This window comes from Sycon ciliatum, chromosome 2 (genome assembly GCF_964019385.1).
Source record: "Sycon ciliatum chromosome 2, ocSycCili1.1, whole genome shotgun sequence".
In the NCBI taxonomy this organism is placed as follows: Eukaryota; Metazoa; Porifera; class Calcarea; order Leucosolenida; family Sycettidae; genus Sycon; species Sycon ciliatum.
Genome location: NC_088644.1, coordinates 12,261,656 through 12,285,929, shown reverse-complemented (window position 1 = coordinate 12,285,929; position 24,274 = coordinate 12,261,656). Strand labels below are relative to the sequence as shown.

General features: G+C 46.2%; 2 protein-coding genes across 2 annotated transcripts; one reads left to right on the top strand and one right to left on the bottom strand.

Moving 5' to 3' along the window:
• Positions 1–9,693: 9,693 nt before the first annotated feature.
• Positions 9,694–14,302, bottom strand: LOC135808744 (arylsulfatase B-like). The gene is made up of 3 exons (XM_065321971.1): positions 13,687–14,302; positions 11,620–11,748; positions 9,694–10,833 (listed from the first exon to the last, which is right to left on the bottom strand). Exons 1-3 carry the CDS (start codon positions 14,227–14,229, stop codon positions 9,943–9,945), a joined length of 1,563 nt encoding a protein of 520 aa, XP_065178043.1. The 5' UTR covers positions 14,230–14,302; the 3' UTR covers positions 9,694–9,942.
• A 717-nt stretch (positions 14,303–15,019) lies between these two features.
• Positions 15,020–22,561, top strand: LOC135808743 (arylsulfatase B-like). Its single transcript, XM_065321970.1, has 3 exons — positions 15,020–15,671; positions 20,691–20,819; positions 21,413–22,561. Exons 1-3 carry the CDS (start codon positions 15,117–15,119, stop codon positions 22,301–22,303), a joined length of 1,575 nt encoding a protein of 524 aa, XP_065178042.1. The 5' UTR covers positions 15,020–15,116; the 3' UTR covers positions 22,304–22,561.
• The last annotated feature ends 1,713 nt before the right edge of the window (positions 22,562–24,274 follow it).

The window sequence follows — 24,274 nt, the reverse complement described above, 5'->3', positions numbered from 1 at the left end:
ATGATACCCGGCAAGTACATGTAGACGGCAACCACAGGATATGTTGCATAATGCAGAACAGGCCGCATACTGGCACACACAGTTGCCGTGAACCCTGGAACTTCAAGAAGGGGTTTGGGCTGAGGAACGTCATAAGCCATATGTCACCGCTACCCTCAGTGGTCATATTCTATCCAGCACTCCAACTTTGGTGAGTAATCAAAAAATAGAACAGCAGAAATATGTCACCTGTGATGACATCTACAGAGAATGTTGCAGTATCAAGCCACCAGGCATGCCTTAGCATGCTCTTTTGGCGATTGTTGTGTGTGTTTACTTCCTGAAAACCAGAAGGATTTCACGTCTCAATATCCTGTATGTTCATGTCGCTGTAAGCTTGTTGCCTAAGCCACCCTGGTATTCGTCCATTGGCACATGTACACGAGACCGCGGCCTCCATCTCTCCCCCATGATGTTTGAAGGCTTCTTGTCGGATGGGATATTCCGAGTACAGTACAAGGGTCATCGACTCATTGCACATTTCTCTTTTTTGTTAGTCAACCGTGGTCTTGTGTACTGTCCACTGGTCCCAAACGACGCTTGTATTGGTTTTCCGCTGTACTGAGAGTTTACTAACAAGAAATTATAGAAAAATGGCTACCGGCATACATGTACATATACTTCGGCTCTTTGCAGGATATGATTATGAGTGAGGTTTGGAGACTGCAGCTAAAATGTCATACTCGCCAGATAAATATAGTATACACCCAATGCTGTAGACAGCAAGCTGTTTCGGCCAATGAAGGCCTCATAATACTAACTCACATGTCATAAACACCTTGCCCACGTCTGGTCTACCTAGATACATGTATAGTAGGCTAAAGTGGACTGATTGTTCGTGATGCTGGGTTGTTTCTCTGGTTCATAGCGAAAGGTTGATGCACGCCCTTGCAGGTGTCCATGTCGTCTCAATACCAGATGTTGGCCTCCGACCGGTTGGCGATAAAAGGGTGCCTATGCAATGTCTGAAATCCAGTCCAGCATATTATCCTCTTCCGGGACACTGGCACACACCTGCTCTGCTTGATGTGCCTTGCCCAACATGAATCCATTTAAGGATATCTTGTTTCCCGTCGCGAGCAATGGTGGTGCTCACATGTATGCCACATCACATGTGCACATGACGTCTATGACATCGATCTACATGAATTTGTGTTTCTTGCACAAGCAGTATTCGACTGTCCATCTAGTACTAGTATGCACTAGCCACTGCACGCCTGCAAATCATGTACAATCATGTACTAGTACATGTACAGCGCAGAAATCTGCTGCATGTACTGCTACATGTAGGTTGTAAGTGGATCATCACTGGGAGAAGGAAGAGAGGCTACGTAGAAGATCCTACGTTTCATGTAACTGGAAAGGAGAGCTCCAGTGTTTTGAATACTAGTATTTCCACACCGACTGATGGTAAAGCAGGGGCCTGTACTGCAGTGTAGTGCGGCGTTATGGCAGAACATATCGCTCTTGTAGTTGTACCTCTGCGATCCGGAAGATACAAACAAACCAATGTGATTCTCGAGTTCAGTGATTTATCGCTGCGTAATATGCCTGCAAGCTCAACCACCATGCACAGGTACAAGTAGATTGACATTTGCTTTTTTGTTTTGGGAAGGCTATTACTAGAGGATGTTCTTGACATGGAATCCGTCGGTCTGTAGTTTCAGCCAGTGTTGGCGGCCATACATTATTATGTAAGTGGTTAAGTCAAATGTCCCTGTGTGCGCTGCAGGAGAGCAGGAGTGATCAGGTAGCCAGTCAGTAGAGTCTAGCATCTGCAATGGTGCAAATCATGTAATACATGGTTATTGTATTCCTCCGTACTGTGATCGGTGTGCTGGGCATGTGAGGTAAGGTATCGGTATCACTGCGCTAGGGAGTGCAGCGGGGAACCTTGCGAAGGATACGTTCCGGATGACCTACAGTATTATTATTATGCACTTACGCGTCAATGTCAGCGGTGGTAAACCGCCCACAAATTCGCACGTGCTGAATGGACTTGGGAATTGGGAAATGAAAAATAAAAATAAAAAGAGCAACGACAACAGAAATAGAAATACAATACAAGACGTACCTGCAAAGGGGCACATGACAGCATTGCTCAGATTGAACAGAGGACGCAGACACAGGATAAAGGGCATTGTCGACTCCGTTTTGAGAATAATCCAGTAAAATGGTGGCAGGTGGATGCAAATCCACGCACTACGTTAATTAAGAGAGGAATTTTGTTGGTATTTAAAAAAGATGTTAATTATTATTATTATTACCGCAGCAGTTATGATCTACAGTAGCATGTACATGTATTGTGCAATGAAGATGGCAAAGACATATCGAAGATGGCAAAGACATATCGCTCAAATTTGATTTGAGTTCAAGTAAAGTTGCCAAAATTCCTTGAACGCACATCGTTATGCTAGTGAAAAAGACGAGGCAGTCACAGAGTAACTGTGTCAATGTAGTGAATTACGTGCAAAGTCAACGTACATTGTATTTGTAGGTGTTCGGATCTACCAAAAAAAGAAAACCAGGAACATCCAATGACGCACAACTGCCTTTGCAGGTGTCAAGCTCCAAAGCAGGATTTTGTGCAACTCACTGGTGGGCACATGGGGCTGGCATAGTAGGAATACCGGTAGGATACGTTCAAGAAAGGGAAACTTGTGTTTCTTGCTCAAGCAGCGTTCAACTGACTGTCCATCCGCTGTCCACGAGCCACTCTACGCCTGCACGTCATGCACAGCGACATCCCTTCTTGCGAGACAGACCAACATCCAGCAAGAAGACTCAGAATGACGTGGTCAGGTTTGGTATAGTGCAGCGGTACAGCGGTACAGCGTACATGGTGCAGTCGATCGTTCTACTTGCAACCGTATTTACCATGATTGTGTCGAATCATCTCAAATTACTTGTAATTAATTAATTTTATGATGCATCATTGTCACGTGACGAAGTGCTAAACAGTGCCGTGGGTATTGTGGAGGGAGAGCTTGAGGGAGAACCTTGTCCTTGTGGAATGATTGTGTGTCAGTGAAAGCTTGAGAGTTGGTGCCTTTTGCGCGAACCACACTGCGTTGAGATCTCAGCGCTATTGTTCAATGTGTCATCACAAGCTCGGGCAATTTACTTTTGTCCTCAAACACAGATCACGAGGAGAAGAGGCGATTGAAGACTTCCCAAATCGTCAGGCATTGTTCAACGATACGCCTTCGTGTGCATTCACAGTCCATTTTCCCTCCCTGTATCTCTCCTTTATTGTCAATAACGTGATAGTGGCGGAGTACCGGAACCTAACGTGGACGTCTACCCTCCGGACAGCATTCCTATTTACCCTAATGTCATTGCTGGAGGGCTCCTTCTGCTCGAAATCAAGTAGATCATGTAGTCGACTTGATCCTGCTGGCTGTAAGACGCTGTCCAGATGCCCTAAACAGGAGGAAGCGGGCCACGGTGACACGATGGTCAAATAGAACGACTCCAGCATGATGCCTCTCTCACTCTTAGAAAATCCTGCGTTGCGCAACGCCCCATATCACAATTCCAGCAAACAAAAGAACGATCGGACTACGGTAGGTCAAGACAGGTCCAAATTCGCGTCCAGCTCGACAGGAGCTGAATACCATGCATGTCCAGATGGTTGGTTGGTTGGTTTTTATTTCACTTCGCACATTCAAACGGGATGACGACCCAATAAAATGACGGCGAAGGCTTAGCCTAGAAGTGGCTATGGAAGAACATAGTAAAAGCTATGGAAGCACATAGTAAGAGAATAGGATACTAATAACTGCGGGTAAACGGGGGGAGAGAGAGAATACGATGTATCTGTGATACTACGTGCGGGTTACTGAACTGCACGGGGAGGGAGAGCAGAGCAATCAGCAGCAACTCGAACTACTCCCTACAGGCGTATGGTACACATGCATGCTTAAACTCAGGTAGCCGGGTAATTGTGCGGACCTCACCAGGGAGAGCGTTCCACAGCAGAGCACCAGCAACAGAAAATCTCCGCTGACCGCGGCGGCTACGGTTTGCCTGGCTTAGTAGGCCATTTGACTGCTGATGGCGGGTAGGGGTGCCTTGTGCCGGGGTCAGAAGCTGGGCGAGCACAGGGCTGGTGCGGGCGTTTATGCACCGCCAGATGGTGATCAATATTTTCTGCCTGTAGAGCTCGCTGACACGGTACAGGGAGTGAGCAGTGAGCAGCGGCTGCATGGCTGTCCGGGGCGGGTTGCCATCGATACAGCGGATGGCTCTGTTTTGCGTGGTTTGCAGTCGTTTCAGTTGACCCTCTCGCATTGCGGCAGAAAAACAGCAGGAGCCATAAAGCAGGTCGGGCATTATGACCGCCTTCACATACACCTGACGAGAGCGTCTTGATAGGCTTCGGCGTGCCCGCCACAAGGCGCCAATTTTCTTGGCAACCTTGGTGACCACATAGTTTACATGGGTGTCCCAATCTAGGCGATTGTCAAGGTGAACGCCGAGGTAGCGCGCAGAAGACGCTGAGGGGAGGAGACAGTCGCCGCTTTTGACTGTTACTTCCTGTACATGCTGCTGGGGAGAGATAGTCAGAACCTGGCTCTTGGTGGCGTTCAAGATAAGGCCTCGGGACTTCAGCCAACCGGCCAGAGCAGTTGCCGCTGTGGTGAGGGTTCTGGACGCTTCCGCCGCTGAGGCCTGGGAGTCGTACAGGGCTATGTCATCTGCAAATTGTACACTTGGCACAGGCGAGGAAACCAAAGGGACATCGCGTGTGTATATACTGAAGAGGACAGGGCCGAGAACAGAGCCTTGGGGCACTCCGCAGGTGCAAGCCAGAGCAGGGCTGGTTGAAGGCGAGATGAGGATCTGCTGCTTGCGGCCGGACAAGTAGTCGACGAACCAACTAAGGGCTTTTCCAGAAATTCCAACCGCAAGGAGGTCTTGAATTAACTTGTCGTGGTGCACTTTATCAAAAGCCTTCGACATGTCTAATAGGCACAGCCCTGTGGTCTTGCCACTGTCTCTCGCCTTCTGCAGATTATCAGTCAGCACACAGAGGGCGTCTTCCGTGGAACATTTCTTGCGGAAGGCAAATTGTGTTTCGGGTAATGCCTGGGTCAAGTCCAAATGACGAACTAACTGGTGTTGCACTACCCTCTCCAGCAACTTGGACACTATTGGGAGAAGGGATACAGGTCTATAGTTGGTGGGGACTGATGGGTCACCGGCCTTGTACAGTGGCACGACAGACGCCAATTTAAATGCGGATGGAATGGTTCCAGTCCTCAGCGAGGTGCAGAACAGCACAGCAAGAGAATATGAAAGCAAGTCAGCACACTGCTGTAGCAGAGAGCCCGGTATGCCGTCACTACCTGTGGCTTTCCGCGCATCCAACTTCTCAAGGAGACGTCGGACGTCAGCAGGAGTCACAGGATCAAGTTCGGTCAAGGAGACGGGTCCAGCGGGACCGTGCGGGGTACAGAGTTGTTCAGGACGGTTGGGATCGGTGACAATGGAGTGGAACGTGTCGGCCACCTCGCTGATGCTACAACTAGGATCTTGGCGGCGACGTGAACGCTCAGTGACTGCATTTAGAATGGCCCAAGACTTCCTAGGGTTGGCCACATTTTCTTCGCACTGACGGGAGAAGTACTCGTTTCGCTTGCGCCGATACGCGTTCCGAGCAGTGCTACGTGCTTGTTTAAACTCTGCATACAGTGTGCCGTTTGTCCTATCCTTCCGCCAACGGCTGTGCAGCCGCCGTTTACGCTGTTCGAGCTGGTGCAGCTCTCTGTCAGACCAGGGAGGTATCGCCCTCCGGGAAGGCTTAGAGTTGTGCAGCGGGGCATGCTTGTCCAAAACGTACAGGAACTTAGTGTGCCACTCTTTCCACATGTGATTTACATCATTGTGATCCGAGAAATCATGTAGAGAAGCCTCAAGGATATCTTGCCGAAAAGAGTTAATGTCAACGCCACGTATATTCCTGGTCAGCCGCGACGTCGTGGATGACGCGGGTGGAACGTCAACGGCAAGCTGAATAAAGGCTTCCACAGCGCTGTGGTCACTAATATCAGTGGGCACAACCGTTGCTAGGGACACTAGCGCCGGGTTGGTCAATATGAGATCGATCACCGTGCCTTCAGGGCACTGTGGAGTTTCACGGGTCGGCTGCATGACGATGTTCTGGAGGCCAAACGCAGCACAGAGGTCGGTGAGGTGTTTGTGCTGGGGTGCCGGATGGGCTGGGTCCATATTTACATTAAAGTCTCCAACTAGGGTCACGGAAGAAGACTGCACAGCTGCTCGTACAATATCTGCTTCCAAATCTGCCCAGTAAGACACTGGCTCCCCCGGTTGCCGGTACACGCAACCAACCAGGTGTCGACCTGGTTTTCCGTTTATTTCTACCCAGACTGTTTCTGTAGATTCAGAATGCAGATCTGGGCGGGATCGAACTGGGAGATCTTGACGGTAGTAGAAGCAGACTCCGCCACCCAAGCGTTGAGTGCGGTCTTTTCGAATCAGATTGTACCCGTCAATACTGAGCTCTCCGTCTGTAATCTCGGGATCTAGCCATGTCTCTGATAGACCCAAGATGTCGTACTGACGCGTGCGGATGAGGCTGGCAATCTCTGGCAGTTTGTATCTTAAACTACATGCATTGAGCGTGGCTATTTTGATGCCAGACTGAGTCGGCGTAGATGCATGGGGTATAAAAGGTGGTGCATGAGGATTGAGAGGGAGAGTCATAGTAGGGGCTAAAATGTTGATGCAGATAGATACAGACAAATGCGGAATAAGCCAATGAGACAAACAATGCAAGGCGCGTAACCTCTAACAACTTACAAGCTGTCCCTTCGCCTGCTCCCGAGCTTTCGCTGTGGCATACTCATCCGAAGCCTTGTGACGAGTTGACGAATGGCTTTGCTCTCCTCACTCTCAGGCACCTGATGAGGTCTTCCTGTCTAATTACCACCATCCACTTCCCTGTATTGTCTCTACAGACCGCTTATCACATTCCCGTGCTAAAATCAGCTGACAACATCTTCGGTGGACGCAATCAAGTCGGATGGCACGCTACTGGCTTTTTGTCAGCCATACCCAGACGGCGTTTTGGAGGAAAGTTTCAATTTCGCCCCCAGTCATGGATCAATCAAAGAGCTGGATGAGCTTAATTCGCTCTTGCATTGGAATTCACCGAGCCCTTGCGGGACCTATCATGTTCAAGATGCCACCTTTTTTTGCATTGTCTCCAGGGCTTTGGTCGCGGGGCCCTGGAAGACGACGCCTCTAGCTGCCTCGCCGCTGTTCGCAGAATGAGACTGCACTGTAGCGTATCACTCTTACAAGTCACAGTACAACCTCTCTTTTGGTCTTTTCATTTTCATTTATTTATTAAATTTTAGGATTCCCCAAGGCTGTTCGCCTGTCGAGGGGGTTTCCAGGTTTCGCTTGATTGATGAGATACGTGGGATGGGAAAACTGGTAAGAGAGGGAGAAAGAAAAGTCTTGATGATGTCGCAGATGATGGCGGCGATCAGAAACTTTCTTTAGTTAATACAATGAAGTTACCGTTATTGTTGTAAGACCCAGCATGTGCCAGAGTACTATTGTTATGGGATAAGTGGGATGGGTGAACTTTGTCTGTTTCCTCATATTCTTTCCACTTTCCTCTTGTATTCCTCAATGAGGAACCATGTGGCCGTGTGAAATTCAAGAGTCCAGGCGTACGTTCCCATAGTTATAGAAACAAGGCAATATATCTCACGAAAGAAAGGGGGTTTGTCAACCGATAGTAACGGTTACTGACAACCGCTCTATTCAGGTCAACTGTTCTCAAAGCTTTATTTGGGAAAACCACAAATGGATTCAGTTCAACTGTTGCTATTGCGAATAGCAACTGAAGAGAGCGGTTGTCAGTCGATGAACCCCCTTTTCTTTCTACTTTGCAGTTGCGTTTGTCCTGTGTTTACTGTCTTAGTGAGTAGACATGTATCTTAGTGAATACAATGTACATGTACAAATGTATATCTCTCGGTGGCACAAATTAATAATGTTATGATGCGCAGTACTACCTATTGACTTCTGTTTTTCTGTTTTGTTTCTGTTTTTGTTTGAAAATCTTCATTTTACACATGCATTTTCCTGTTTTCTTCTCCTGTGCTAGTGTTGTATTGCATTTGAATCCATTGTGTTAGTTTTTGCCCGTAAAAGAAGCTTTTCATGCAGCGTTGATTTCTGCGAGTGCCTTTGCAACTCCAGGAATCCTGTGTGGTGCCAACCCCTCGCAGGCACATGTACAATGTCATGTATAATCTATGCTACCACACTCAGTTACCCGCATGGGTTTTGCGGAATAGGGGAAAGCGTGGAATACACGAGGACGAGGGATTGGTAAAAGACGGTGTTTTGCTACTCCCTACTAGTATACACGCATCCCTTGGTGTTGCTTGCTTGAGGTACTGTCGTGTGTGACGTCACTACGGTAAACCATGGTATACTGATGTACCGAAGCTATCATACAGGCCCCATGGCCCCATCGTGTGCCATTGCAGCTGCTAATTTCTTGAAAAGTAGTGATGCTATTACTAGTATAGTACTAGTACAGTGCATGTAGGATATCATCCAAATAGCAGAGTCCTGCTTTTCCCACCATGCCAAACTTCTTTGACACTACATGTACACGTGCCTGTGCACTCACAGCAAGGACATGCCATTGCATGGAGTCCGGATGAACAATAGTCGTACCGGCACTTGAAGTAGACGAATATCTAAGCGCCAGTACACCAAGAGTGCACACACAACGAGATCTTTTCGAAGCAGTGCCAAATGGGTCAAAAATACTAATCACACTTTGCTGTACCAGTCATTCAGGATTACAGGAGCTCAACAAAAGACGAGTTACACTCGTGATGCTTTCTCAGAATTTGACATGTCAAGACTTTGGTTGGTAACCGCAAGCACATATATATATGCTGTATAGCACTCCAATAGGTATTGTCTTTGCGTGTATTTGGAAAGTTTGCATTGACCGAAACTGCCCACATCTCTATTGTGCGAAAGGAAAATATGTTACAATCACAATGGAAGTAGTTATTGACCACTTCAGCAACGGAGCAGGAGCGGACTTGCGGTGTGGCAGACCACAGAAACTGCCCAGGGCGGTATGGAAGTGGAAGGATGCGAACGCACCGTGTAAAGAATACGACCACCTGCAACGTGTGGTGTGTAGAACTCTCTCCTCGTCATGGAATAGATTTGCTTTCAAATTCGCTTTTCGACTTGGATGTGAACATGAACAAAAGGAATGGTGACGGGATACGTGGACTCACCAAGTTCCACCCGCAGCAATTCGGGGAAACTTTGGGAACCTTCACTTTTCAAGGTGCGCTTTGCTGGAATAACTCTCCAGGTAAGCTGGAGGTAAGTTTGAAGGAAAGATGTAAACAGGAAAGTCTGAAGGAAAAAAATGACTGTCAAAACCAGGAGTCGAACCAGGGACTCTCGCTTATGGCCAGTGAGGCTCTACCGCTAAGGTAAGGTGTAATCCTCATCCAAGCAGCGACCATTCAAGATTTTCGGCTTCAGACTTCGTAACTCAGACTTCCTGTGAATCCACACAGGCGGGTGGGACACAGCCTTCACTGCGGCCCACACAGTTCACGTACAAACTAGCACACGGGGAACACCAAGTCATAAAATATCCATTGGTTTGAGGGAAAGACGCAAACGGGAAACGTTTGAAGAAAAAATGAAGAGAAATGCTTTCAAATAAACCGTGGAAACTGTGCGGGTGTGGTGATGGTAGTGTTGGTGGTGGTGGGGAGGGGAAGCAGGGACCTGGGAGAAGAAAGTAAAATGTGATGCGGAGTAAATAAAGCTAGAAAAGGCGATAATGGATGTGTTCCAAAAGAGGTTAGTTTAAGGCAAGAAAGGGCCCCAATATCCCCCATACTTCTCAACAGCTGTCTGGCAGGCTTCTGGCCATGCACGTCCACGCTGTGGATTGAATGCTGTTGCATTCCAGGCTGACCAGCGTTCTTGCATGTGCTTCAAGATGTCGGGTTGGCTGCCGGCAATGTTGGTACGTTCCTCTGGATCTTCCTTGATGTTAAACAGACATGGCGTGTGTGAACAGTCCATCACTGCATCAATCCCACCTCTCGGGTTAGTCGAGTTTGGATACTGTGGTCCAGTCCATCCTGCCTGAAACATCTTAGTGTCGAGAATCTTGTAGTCTCCGCTGATCAGTCCCGGACTGAGTGGGATCTCCGTACGCGGTGATGTCATATTCTGTCCAGACAACACTGGCCACATATCCAGACCGTCCACTGCTGGAAGGTTGGCTGCCTCCGCTCTAGCATCGTGTTTGTCCACACCAGCTAGAGAACAGAATGTAGCGTACCAGTCAGCCAGGGCTACATATCCATCATACTTTTGTCCACGCATAGATGCTGGGATCAAACCACCGGATGCAAATGCATTGACACGAACACCACCTTGCCAGTTTGACATCTTTCCACCTCGGAGTGGGAAGTTATTGGCTCCACCACCTGGATACTCTGGTCCACCGTTGTCACTGCTGACAATAATCAGTGTGTCATTCCACATGTTGCGATCGTGCAACGCTTTGGTCAAGTTTCCGATGACGTCATCCAGATAGTTGACCATGGCGTGGTATATCAACCGAGTTTCATCATCGATGAAGCTGAACTTGTCCTTGTAGCTCTGTGGCACCTGAAGCGGTGTGTGAGCAATGTGTGGAGCATAGTAGAGCAACAGAGGGGTGTCCACTGGATGGCTGGACAGAATCTGAGCAAAGGGTTAGAAACAAAAGGCAAAAAACACGAGTGTGACTGCGGCAGGTGCAATGTTAGTTTTCAGACGAGAGTTTGTTCCGTGATACGTCAGGCATTGCTGATTATTTCTCATTGCATGCTGACACTGGGCGGGCATCAATTTGGTTGGCTTTGCCCTATGCCTCTGCACATATCTACAGTAAAACCGGGAATTTTCGGTGGTGTAATATTTTCGGTACTGTATTTCCCAAAAATCAACGGTTCGGTAGCGCGAAAATTTCGGTAAACCAGTTTTCCAGATCCAAAAATGCATTTTGCACACTGTGTGGCATGGGATGGTTGAATTTTAGGTCGCGTTTTATTTTAGGCAAAATTACCTATACCGAAGTTACCGAAAATAAATCTCCACCGAAATTTTCCGGTTTCACAGTATATGCTGATCACATGCTGCCTACTTTCCATGATTACTATCGCATTTCCCCGATTATGAGTCGCACTCGCATATAAGTCGCACCCCCATTTTCACGTCCCAGGCATATTGTTTCAGTAACTTCACACAAGTAGGATGTCACACTTGTTGCAAGTCGCATCCCCCATTTGCACGAGAAACGTTTTGAGGTGCTCCTTTTTTTTCGGGGCAATGCGGTACCCCAAATAATTTCCTGATTTGGTCCCCTCAACTTTGCTTGTACTTGGAGTAGCTATTCAAATGTGTGCACAACAAGAAAGTTGTAATCCTTGGTATGCTTTATTTCCACCATGGCCCATGGCCAATAAGGAAGAGTCTGCAGACACTCACATCCATCACATGCTTCCCGAACATCTCCTCTTCATACACAGTTCCGTTGAAACCCACTCCCGGTCCGTCCGTCATCCAGAGGTCCGTTATATCCGAATGCATGTGCTTGTCATACATACATTTTCCCACCTGCAGTCAAGCATAACAAGTAGCACATCATTCACAGCAGCTGTCGGCAGATTTCCAATGTAGGTTCAATACATGTATTTCCGCAACAGAATACGATTGATACGTCACTAGTTTGAGGGAGTTGAACGGGGAATGTCAGACAAAAGCTTGATCACAAGGACTCCAAAAGGAGACCTTCGCTTTGGGCGAGCGATGCTCTGCCACTAAGCTATAGTATTCGCATTATGCCAACAGAGATCGCTCGACATTTAATATAATGAAGTTGAAGACTCCACTGCAGCTGTACGTATGGTTGATTCATCTGGTGGTTAATGCACACCTGCCCACACACGCTAGGCTAGGCTCTAGGCTGCAAAGTTATTCTGGCACAGAATGACACAGAATGGCAGAGAATCCATATGAAGACATCCAAGAAGAAGATTGCCTGATGAGTCCAGCGGCGACGAAACGTACGTCGCAATCGAGCTATGTCGTTGCTGTGTCATCTTCTACGTGCCATGCGCTACCTGATGTACCAGCCTGCTATGTCGGATACCGCTAACTATGCGTCGACTAGGTGCCAGGCGCAACCTGATGGTGGTGGTGGTGAGAAGGAAAGCTAAGTGCCAGAATAACTTTGCAGCTTAGAGAGCTTGTGTGGCAGGCGTGTATTTACCACCATATTAATCAACCATTTATACTTTATACAAACGGTGAGGAGACAATAATTATGTATACAATAAATGAGGAGGCCGAGGGTTTATGACCAATAAAAACTATTATAAAAACCGAGGTCCCCCGAGGTTTTTATAATTAGTTTTTATTGGTCATAAACCCAAGGCCGGAGCATTTATTGTATTTAGAATCAACCAGTAAAAACTCCTACTCAATCTCCAACAACAAAATTAGCGGACAGCTGTTATTTGTGTTGCTATGACAACCCGTGTGCTGGACGAGTATTTGTTGTCATTGGTTCAATTTCTTTTAGTCTTCATAGGCTATCGCATCATTTTCCTTATTCGGTCTATTTATAACCAGTATCTATAATGAGAGTGTGGTCTGTCTCCATGGTTACCGGTGTTCATTTCATAACTATAGCCACTGCTCCTTGTTAGACCTTATCTGGAAGGCCCATTCTTGCATATTCCAACAGCAGCCAAGGGAGCTAGCTCTCTTGGTTATGCGGACTGGGTCCGATCCTAAAAAGCTGTTTTTATGAACTGTTTTTATGAACTGTTTTTATGAACTGTTTTTATTGGATAGGATATGATTATGTTCAATAAACGAGGTTTGTGTCAATGGGAGATTGACTTGGAGTTTTTACGAGTTGATTCTAATATTTGATAACCGCGGTTATCAAATTATACTTTATACTGATCAGGGGCAACGTCGGAAGGTAATTTAGTGTGGTACGGTCAGCCATCTGAAGCACAGTTTACTCGTGGTATGGGGAGGGGTGGCTGAGCCGAAAATTTTGGGAAATTAGAGCCCAAATCAGTGCATTTTATTGATTCACAGGGTACTTGGGGCAAATAGTGGTACGGTCAATACCGTAGTGACCGTACCGTGTCCGACGCCCCTGCTGATAATAGTGTAAAATTATCATTTTCTTCTCTGTTTTGTTACGAAAGTTACCGTATTATCTCTAATAATATAAGCACGGTCCTTTATTTTTTCAATGTACCTGCGCCCCGTGCTATTAATGGAGACGTTCCTTTATTGGAGACTGTTCCATTATTATTTCAACCTCATTTCAGAGGCATGTTGCCATGTCAAATTTATATGTCAGACACACACATTTCAGGGTTTTTTCGCCGGTACAGATAATGAATTTATACAGTGTGCTTATAATGGAGACTGAGCACTTTATTTTTTGAATGCCGCCCCAATGTGTTCTATTATTGGAGACGTGCTATTGGAGACTGTGCTTATATTAGAGATAACACGGTATAAAGATACCTTTTCTGTATAGTAGTCGTTATCGTGGTGGAAGTAGCCAAATGTCGTGTCGAAGCCTCGGCCAGTTGGTGTATGATCCGGTGTGGCCATTCCAGCATCCCACTTTCCAACGTGGTGCGTGGCGTAACCAGCAGACTTCAGCTTACTTGCCATACCAGTCATGTTGCGAGGAATGGCCGCGAATCCAGACACTGGATCCTCCGGATTGTGAATGTCTGGGCTAGCGTTAAGGATGTTGACGTGAATGGGTAGTCGTCCACTCATTAGAGATGATCGAGAAGGCGAGCAGAACTTGTACGCATAGTGCTGATCCAATTCAATGCCTTGCTTACAGAGCGAGTCAAAGTTGGGTGTCTGCACTTCCTTGGTTGGAGTTTGTCGATGATAGCCAACATTTGCCCATCCCCAATCATCCACCAGGATCATAACGATATGCGGCTTGGCACCAGCCGCTGGCTGCACGAATCTCTCACCATTGACGCCGCACGTCGATAAAACCAGTGCCACGAAGGCAACGTTCACAGCCAAGTGAAGGGCCCACATCCTTACCTCGCTTCGATGTGAAAAAGTGAAACAGATGATTCTGATCACAATGTTTTCTCGAGTGCGAAATCCTATGAATGTTTCAGTCTTTGGCTACTGGCACTGTCAGTGTGTCACTTGCCAGTTGGATTTCAAATCTTGTCACTGCAGCCAGTGTAGAAGGTTTAGGGAGTCAGGCTTGGTGGTGCACCGGTAGTCACCTTTGCGTTTGGCATGTCCACCCATACTGAATCCGATATCGACGATGGGCAGTCGAACGGATTGGCTGCTATTTTTTCCTGGGCTCTGTGGTGACGTTTGAAACACGTTTGATCCCGTGATACAGCTACAGAGACTGTTCAAGTCTGTCTGTCTGGTTACTTGAGTGGAGTTGAGATCAGCGCACTGCTACCATGGTAGATCAGGTAGATAGAAGTTTGAAGCTGTATGTTCCCTTACCGTACTGTAGGCTAGCAGCCGCTGTAAAATCGCTTCCACTGAGTCTGTCCCACACCCAAAGACGGCCTGCGAATAGTTTCGTACCGACCCCTTTTGCATGCGGCAGTTACTGGCTAAAACGTTACTTGTAACTATTACTTGTCGGCAGACGCTAGACGCTAGACGGGAGTACAGTCAACTTCGCTTATAACGACACTCGGCGGGGCATCAAAAAAGTGTCCTTATTCGCGAAGTGTCGTTATATCCGAAGTCTCATTATATTTGTCACAGTTGGATGGGACTTTGCTCCGGGCATGAAAATTATGTCGTTATTCGCGAATTGTCGTTATATCCGCAGTCGTTATTAGCGAAGTTGACTGTAGTTGTCGGTGTAGTTTTCAGAAACAAACCCCGTAACTCTACAATTACCGGCACAAACAGACTGTTACGGGTCGCAGAACGTACCAAGAATGAGGGCCTGGTCTCCGGATACGATGATCGGCATTGCCTTTTGCTTTGTGGCACTGGTTTTATCGACGCACGGCGTCAATGGCGAGAGATTCGTGCAGCCAGCGGCTGGTGCCAAGCCGCATATCGTTATGATTCTGGTGGATGATTGGGGATGGGCAAATGTTGGTTATCATCGACAACCACCAACCAAAGAAGTGCAGACTCCCAACTTTGACTCGCTCTGTAAGCAAGGCATTGAATTGGATCAGCACTATGCGTACAAGTTCTGCTCGCCTTCTCGATCATCTCTAATGAGTGGACGACTACCCATTCACGTCAACATCCTCAACGCTAGCCCAGACGTTCACAATCCAGAGGATCCAGTGTCTGGATTCGCGGCCATTCCTCGCAACATGACTGGTATGGCAAGTAAGCTGAAGTCTGCTGGTTACGCCACGCACCATGTTGGAAAGTGGGATGCTGGAATGGCCACACCGGATCATACACCAACTGGCCGAGGCTTCGACACGACATTTGGCTACTTCCACCATGCCAATGACTTCTACACTGAAAAGGTATGCATATTAGTATTAGGTGTGTAGACTTTTCCTTTTCCATTCCCTCAACTTGTGTAAATATAATAATGTGTGTGTGTGCGTGTGTGTGTGTGTGTGGTATGTGTGTGTGTGTGTGTGTGTGTGTGTGTGTGTGTGTGTGTGTGTGTGTGTGTGTGTGTGAGTGTGTGTACAGGCGCTTGCGCTGGTGCCCTCCAAAGGGGGGTTCCGGGGGCCTCCCCGGGAAAATTTTAAAAAAATGAAGCAAAATCCTGCATTTTGAGCGAAAAAAGGGGGGTTCAGGGCACCCAGGAACCCATACGGGGCACGCGCCAGGTGTGTGTGTGTGTGTGTGTATGTGTGCGTGCGTGCATGTGTGCAAATTTGCTTGGGAAACCTGTCTGCAGTGGAGTTGTAAAATGAGATGCATTGTACTGTCAGCAGTGGGATACCATACTGTGTAAGTACACATTTTTGTTTACTAAATCTTTCGTTAGATCTCCACCAACAGGTTCGTTACGAACTAATTTTAATTTGGTTTTGGTCGAGGTCTGTCACCCCTAACGTTCAGAAAAAAACTTTAGTTAGGAACACACTTCAGTTATTTCGTGCCCCTAATGACTATATTATTAATATTATACGCATTCCCGCGTTGAAGTGTAGCAGCAGTATGCTGCGTCCATAGCTTTGCTTATGCAGAATGGCTTGGGTGAGAGGAGAGGGGAGAGAAAGCAACAAGGCAACAACATCTATGAAATTGGTCACAATAACATGAAGAGAACCAACCTACATATGCATGATTGCACAAGAATGGATGCGACAAAATATAATGGCTATAATCATTGTGCCACAAAACCGGTACACAGGAGATCTGTCGACAATGTAACGAAACATAAAACTCAGTTACTCAATACAGGTTCCACTAAATTACAAGAGAACAACGCTACAACGTTAGAATTGCCGCTAAATTATCGCAAGTGTAGGGAACGAGTCCAATACAAATGAAAACCATGAACAGACTGTCCCGAAGTTATTTTGGGAACAAATTGTACAACATGTACTTGCTGACACTGACGCTGACGGAACACGAATTTGAGTTGAATACTCACGAAGTCTTGTACATGTACATCATTATTAACGACTATAGGCTAGCAAAAGTTAATTCCAAACGGAACTGTGTCCTTACACAGTACTAATGATACTACCTATGGTCAAGTTCTTCTGCAGCATACATGCACGTAAGATGCAGGAAAAGTTCACTTGTCTTTGTGCACACCTGCATAGTATGGCGCTCTACCACGGTTTTTCATACTGTAAAGCGATCAACTTCCACGGCGCACAAAGTTTGCGTTTTGAAGAATTGCGCTGGTTCGCGATGAGAAACTTTCGCGATTAAATTTCTTCAATTGGATCTTGTACAGTCTACAATCAATGTACAGAGCAATTTGCGGCGATTTATATTCGCGAATTTGTGAAGGTAAATCTATCCTTCTTCGATCAATCCATATTTGGCTTGCATCATACTGGCAACTCACATAAGATAAGAGCCATACTATAGCTCAGTTGGTTAGAGCATTGCTCACGAATAGCAAGGCCCCTGGTTAGGGTCCAGCGGATAATGCCGGCAATATATTCGGCATTATACGACTATCCGAGCGTCAGAGCATTATGGAGCATCATAGTAATCCTGAAATAAAGATTATTATATAGAAAGGAACAAACGAGCATTATGTGAGGTTTGAGCGGCATAACGAGTTTCATAGTGGATAATATCGGGTAATCCCAGGTTTTTGGCAACAATCGGCTACAATCATGATCATGAGATGTTGTCTGATGATTGGTTTTTGCCATGAAACTCTGAGTAACAACGAAACAGCCCTATTTTACTCCTTTTGTGTACCTCTTGCGTACTACGCTCCGCCCATTCCGGGCCGCACTATGCATTGTACCGGCGCATGAGTTTGTGATTGTGTAGACACGTAACACCTTTAGCACTAACGCTACATAACTATCGCTACATAAAAAACGTTATGATTGTAGCGATGTGGTCAGGTAAATGTATACAAGCCATTTGTGAAGCATGCCAACCGAGGCGCCGAGGCAGTTCAAGTGACACAAATCCGGAGAAATTATTACGAGGTTTCTTTAACTTTTAGAATAATGGTGAGCTATGGAGGAGACATACGCGAAGCGAATATCAAACAGACGAAAAAGAGTTTTCTAGTTGTGCCAGAGGCTCTGGCGATAGCATCTCTAGCGATACTGAAGTAGACACTGATGCATTGCTAAATAATTATTTTTAAATTTGGGCCAGGATGAAGGAGCGGCTATAAACAGAAAGATCTCGTTACAAAAGAACTGACTTTGCCGAGTCCAGCTCAGGAGGCTCGAAAAGAACTACTTGTAGAATTTCTCATGGATTCAGTACCAAGTCGATTGCTCAGCAGCGCCTGTCTTACTTTCCTGATGAAGCACGTACAGTTAGTTGTGGATGGTTGTAATGCCAGGCCTACAGTCAAATGCTATCAGAAAGGAAGAGTATTGTGGCAAGCCATACGTCTACACACCATCTCAAGGAGAAGATGAGAGCACAAGCAAAGGATGTAGAGTGGCAAAAACACTTCTGTACACGTGTTTTCAGGATTTCCGCAAATGGGAGGCTCTCCATCTGAGATCGGATCTCAGGAGCTGGCTTCACGTCTGGTGTTTCAGATGAAGACATTATTCACAGAGTGGACGCAGTGACAGCTTGTCTGCAGGCAGGAATACTATTTGCCAAGATTAACTTCATCCTAACAATGAATGACTACCTGCAATAATGGTTTCATCTCTCAACTCATGGATAATTAGGGGGAAGATTTGATACACCGACTATTCTGCCACAACCCTGCATCAAAGTTGGAATGGAGAGCAATCAATGGAGAAGCGATCATGTCTTATAGTGCTAAGAAGTGGTGGAGCTCGTGAGAGATAAGGTGGCAACTTCAGATGCAGATCAACGATATGCATAATTTCCTGGAGGTTTTTCGGTGTGCAGACTTTCTTCCATTTTTGTCCCAAACCAAGAGCATTATAGCCCTTGCTGAAGCATTATAATCAGCATTATAAGGCAGTTTTTGGAGCATTATGGTTAGCATTATACGAACATTTTCGGAGCATTATCCGCTGGACCCTATCCCTGGTTCGAGTCCCGGTGGTGTGACTGATGATTTTTTCTTTCTTTCATATCTGGCTTGCAAGTTTTAAGTTTCGGAGAAAAAAGAGCAGTACGTGGCATGTGGCCTCTAATTTCCTAAAAACTTTGAAATTCTCCGTGAAGTCCAAATTTGAAATTGCAATTTGTGAAGGTCGCGAAAAAAAAAAAAATTCACGGTTCGCGTGAGACTCGGCTGGAAGCCGGGCTTTCCGCATCCGTAGGAACGCCACCACCCTTCAAGGATGAAGGCGCAGATGCAGCTCCTAAAGCGGTGGGAGGTGAGTAGATCAGCTCACCAGCAAGTGGTCAAGAAAATAGAGAAATTAAATCTCTAGCAAAAGTTTCTCACTTTCCAGTATTCGTACATATATGATTCTTATTCTTATTTTATTATTATTCCACAATCATGATGACATAGTGCCAATAAACATGTGATGTGGGCGATTTTAACCAGCCATGGTGGGGAAAACTGAGAAAAAGAAGGAGAAAAGAACAATGAAAACAAAACGAAATGAGGACTAAAGGAACCTGGAGAGAAAGCAGTATGAAGATTAGGCTAGCAATGGAAACCAACGAAACCGTCGTAAATTCAACTTTAAGGCAGAATGGGACAAAATGCAGCATAGGTGGCACGAGACTTTACCTCCTGCGGAAGCCGAGACCAATGAGAAAAGAACTTTAATAGAGGGGATTTAAAAGGATCGATGATCTGGCAAGTGGGAACTGGAGAGATTATCTAGTAGGCGAACTATTATTGAACCATGCCGAGTGGGGAAAGCGTAAAGAGAGAGGAGGGAAGCGGAAGCCAAAATGTATAGCGCCTGAGAGGAGGTTAGATGGGGCATGCGAAATATTAATCGAAGCAATTTACGGTGCGTGACTTCTAACCGATGCATAAGAGCAGAGGATAGACCGGAGGACCAAACGAGAGAGCAGTAATCAAACAAAGGAAGAACATAAGAGTGATAAATTGTTTGGACGGACAACTCCCGACACATCAACATATCCTGGCACAACAAAGGCACAGTAGTTAATTAAAATTCATACTATTATTACAAAAAATTTGGGATGAGACCTGACCGGTTTCTGCACGTAGAGTGCTTCATCAGAGGAATGAAAAATGTTGTCTCTGACTATAGCTTATATGCACAGCAAAAGAAATCAACAGATGCAGTAAAAGATGCGATAGATGCAATGCAGTTGCAATCATAGGGTGACTGGCAACAAATGCAGTAAAAGGTGCAATAGGTGCAATGCAGTTGCAACCATAGAGGTGTCTAGCAACAAATGCTGTTGAGAGCGAAAAAAGCGCAATGCTGCTATAGAGTTATACTGTAGAGTTCATAAACCGCGGAGTTAAGTTGTATAATCCAGGAAAGGTGCGTGAACTGCAGGTAAGGTTTAAAAGCTAAAAGTTGTATTTTTGGTTGGTGCCAGAAAATTCTATACCCAAAGTCTCATTATTTGTATTACAGTTGGATGGGACTTTGCTCTGGGCATGGAAATTCTGTCGTTATTCGCGAATTTTCGTTATATCCGCAGTCGTTATTAGCGAAGTTGACTGTATTGACCTCTTTAATCGTGCAATAATAGGTACTGAAGTACATATTCGCCCATATTCACTCGGCTTCAGGTAATATTATAAACATATACATAGTTTACGAGAAAGATGTTTGGTCCCTGTTGTTCTGCCTTTGTTTACATAGTTTATACATGTTTTCACACAATCATGACTGTGTTGCACTGTGTTGCACTGTGTTGCAATGCATCTGCAGTATGCGATGGTGCACTGATTAACGGTATGTTCGTATACTATGGTTGTTGCTCGGTGCTGTGCTGTACAGGCTGGTGGGTGTATGTACGAGAAACACAGGCACAGCGACATCACGGACCTGTGGATGACTGACGGACCAGCGGTGGGATTCAACGGCACCATCTATGAGGAGGAGATGTTCAAGAAACACGTTCTGGATGTACGTGGGAAGATTCTAATGCTGAATCGCTAGTACTTTGAATCTATATGTATGTACTGTCGTGGTACAGGGGAAGTTCTACCACATACTTTGAAGTACAATGTAAATGAGTGACCCTGCCAAAAGAGAGCTGTACTGTGTTTACAGCCATCAGAGACCGTGACTAGTATGGATTCTGAGAATTTTGATGGGATCGTTTTCACTGAGTTCAGCATGCATGCATTTTCAAAATATGGTGACCCATCTAATGCACCAGATGGTATGGTTTGCAAGTGCAAAACCCTGGAAAAGGCCGGCCAAGCCTTGTGGCCCACCTGTTACCAGTGTCTCCTTTCTAGGGTGCCTACGTCACCAGATATACAACCTTTGGTCTGTGTGTGTGTGTGTGTGTGTGTGTGTGTGTGTGTGTGTGTGTGTGTGTGTGTGTGTGTGTGTGTGCGTATGTGTGTGCGTGCGTGTGTGTGCGTGTGTGTGTGTGTGTGTGTGCGCGCGCGCGCGCGTGCATGCACCCACACCTGTACGTGTGTGTTTGTATGCATGCATGTATGTGTGTGCATGCATGTGGGTGTCTATTTGTGTGTGAATTGATGTAGATTCTAAGCAGCCACCCAGTGGACACTCCTTTGTTCCTCTACTATGCTCCACACATTGTACATGCACCACTGGAGGTTCCACAGAGCTACCAGGACAAGTTCAGCTTCATCGATGATGAAACTCGCTTGAAGTACCACGCCATGGTCAACTATCTGGATGATGTGATCGGAAACTTGACCAAAGCGTTGCATGATCGCAACATGTGGAACGACACACTGATTATTGTCAGCAGTGACAACGGTGGACCAGAGTATCCAGGTGGTGGAGCCAATAACTTCCCACTCCGAGGTGGAAAGATGTCAAACTGGCAAGGTGGTGTTCGTGTCAATGCATTTGCATCCGGTGGTTTGATCCCAGCATCTATGCGTGGACAAAAGTATGATGGGTATGTAGCCCTGGCTGACTGGTACGCTACATTCTGTTCGCTAGCTGGTGTGGACAAACACGATGCTAGAGCGGAGGCAGCCAACCTTCCAGCAGTGGACGGTCTGGACATGTGGCCAGTGTTGTCTGGACAGAATATGACATCACCGCGTACGGAGATCCCACTCAGTCCGGGACTGATCAGCGGAGACTACAAGATTCTCGACACTAAGATGTTGCAGGCAGGATGGACTGGACCACAGTATCCAAACTCCACTAAACCGAAAGGTGGAATAGATGCAGTGATGGACTGTTCACAGACGCCCTGCCTGTTTAACATCAAGGAAGATCCAGAGGAACGTACCAACATTGCCGGCAGCCAACCCGACATCTTGAAGCACATGCAGGAGCGCTGGTCAGCCTGGAATGCAACAGCATTCAATCCACAGCGTGGGAGTGCATGGCCAGAAGCCTGTCAGACAGCTGTTGAGAAGTATGGTGGCTTCTGGGGACCATTTCTTCCATAGAGATATCCTTGGACAATGTAAGTGAAGATGTTTTACTGAAACTCTGCGTGCGTTGTTTCTCCCTTCGCTTCGTTCTGTTACTGTTAGTCCTAGGTTTTCAGTATTTCCTTTAGTAGATTATCTTCGAGCAGTTTCACGATTTTGATTGATAGAAGCTATACCCATGTCTTCATTTGCATAGTATCTTCAGCTATTACCGTGACAGCAGAATTCTTCCTCTGTCCACACAGTGCTCAATACCCCAGTGGGGAGACTTTTCCTTAAAGACTGAGAAGTTCACCCTAAAATGAAAACTTTACAACCTGTAGGGAAAAATGCACTGATTACAATGGTGAAGGTCCCAGGGTGACCGGAGCAGCCGTTCCTGAGTTATACCAGCTTGAAGTTTGCACTAAATTTGGTGACATCATGATGACATCATTAACTTGCCTAGACTAGGCCGTATTTATGACGTCAGAGAGATAGACTTTGTATGGGAATAGATGGGGAAAAACCAATTTATTTATTGTTTCTCTGCAACAATGAATTTCATACTAGAATGTTTTTCCAGTCGGGATACCGGTAGGGTGCCATATGTCCCAAGTTGGAAAAAGATCTGACTTCTTTGGGACAATGGGGAGCCAAAATACTGAAACTTCCCCATCTACTGCCATACAAAGTCTATCATCAGGCTCTCTGACGTCTTAAATCCGGCCTAGTCTGGGCAAGTCAATGAAGTCATCATGATGTCACCAAGTTTAGTGCAAACCTCAAGCTGGTATGCTAGTGACTCGGGAACGGCTGCTCCGATCAACCTGGGACCTTCACCATTGGAATCAGCGCATTTTTCCCTACAGGTTGTAAAGTTTTCATGCACTGTGGTAGTCCTCAGGCAAACAGATTGCAGCATGCTCTTAGCCATTATGTAAAATTGATCACACACCCAAAGCTCCTTTGGTCGTCCTTATCCGGCCAGAACCAGAAACATGCTGGTGCATGCCAGAATGGAAATTTAAAAAATCCCTGAAGCGGCCCTCTGTACCGTGACAATGCTTATCGAGTTGATGGGCTTCTTTCAGTCTGCTTGCTATTCACAAGAAGTGTACTCTAAATAAAGAGAGCATAGTTTCATTGAGCATCCCTTGAAAGGACAACTACGGTGAACAAGAACAAGAATGGGAATGGCAATGGTAATACCACCAGCAGCGGCGGCGGCAGCAGCAGCAACAACAGGAACATTAACAACAACAGCTCGAATCCGACTTGAAACAGCTGCTGTCTCTGCTATAAGACGATTTCCACTTCAGCTCCTCAACTGAGGGAACATACTGTAACACCAGATATTTCAACGTCAATAATGTTAACGATCTCCGGATTTTTGTGGGTTAGCGAGGTGAAATTCTAACTAATTCTGTCTCAAAACCGGCAAATGACTGTGCTTGTACATATCGTTTGGCACATAACGACTTCAAATGTTAACGATTTTCTTAAATTCGTTAAATCGTTAGCTGCTAGCGTGTATAATGATATCTTCACATCTACTCAGTGCGTCCTCTAGGCCAGATGTAGAAAAACCCGGGTACACGTATACCTGGCAAAACTCTTGCAACTCGGTCAGAGTCGGGTACATTCAAATGCGGCAACTTATCAGGGAGTTGTAAATATTTGTATTACTCCCTGATGTACGCGCCTGCAGCCTGTCAGACCTGGAGGTACAAAAAAAAGTATTCGATGTATCATGTATCCGACCAAGTCGGGTCACAAGTGACACGGTGATTTTTAAATGAATCCAAGTACCCCCCCCCCCCCCCCAACTGACCCAGCTGCTACTACCCCCCCCCCCCCCCCCGCAAAATGTCAGCCAATGACAAAAGCCGGATATCACTAGGCATGGGCGGGTAATGCTAGTTATTTGCTGCGATAATGCGAAAGGCAATGCTCATAATGTGAGGATATAATGCCACTTATAATGCTCACACTACTGCATAATGC

What these genes read in the sequence shown, in the direction of transcription:
- LOC135808744 (XM_065321971.1), bottom strand. Translation starts at nt 14,229, where the DNA reads ATGTGGGCCCTTCACTTGGCTGTGAACGTTGCCTTCGTGGCACTGGTT. An exon ending in ACGACTACTATACAGAAAAG is followed by an intron (nt 11,749 to 13,686) that starts GTATCTTTATAC and finishes GCTTGACTGCAG; the next exon opens with GTGGGAAAATGTATGTATGA. An exon ending in TCGGGAAGCATGTGATGGAT is followed by an intron (nt 10,834 to 11,619) that starts GTGAGTGTCTGC and finishes CCCTTTGCTCAG; the next exon opens with ATTCTGTCCAGCCATCCAGT.
- LOC135808743 (XM_065321970.1), top strand. Translation starts at nt 15,117, where the DNA reads ATGAGGGCCTGGTCTCCGGATACGATGATCGGCATTGCCTTTTGCTTT. An exon ending in ATGACTTCTACACTGAAAAG is followed by an intron (nt 15,672 to 20,690) that starts GTATGCATATTA and finishes TGTGCTGTACAG; the next exon opens with GCTGGTGGGTGTATGTACGA. An exon ending in TCAAGAAACACGTTCTGGAT is followed by an intron (nt 20,820 to 21,412) that starts GTACGTGGGAAG and finishes GAATTGATGTAG; the next exon opens with ATTCTAAGCAGCCACCCAGT.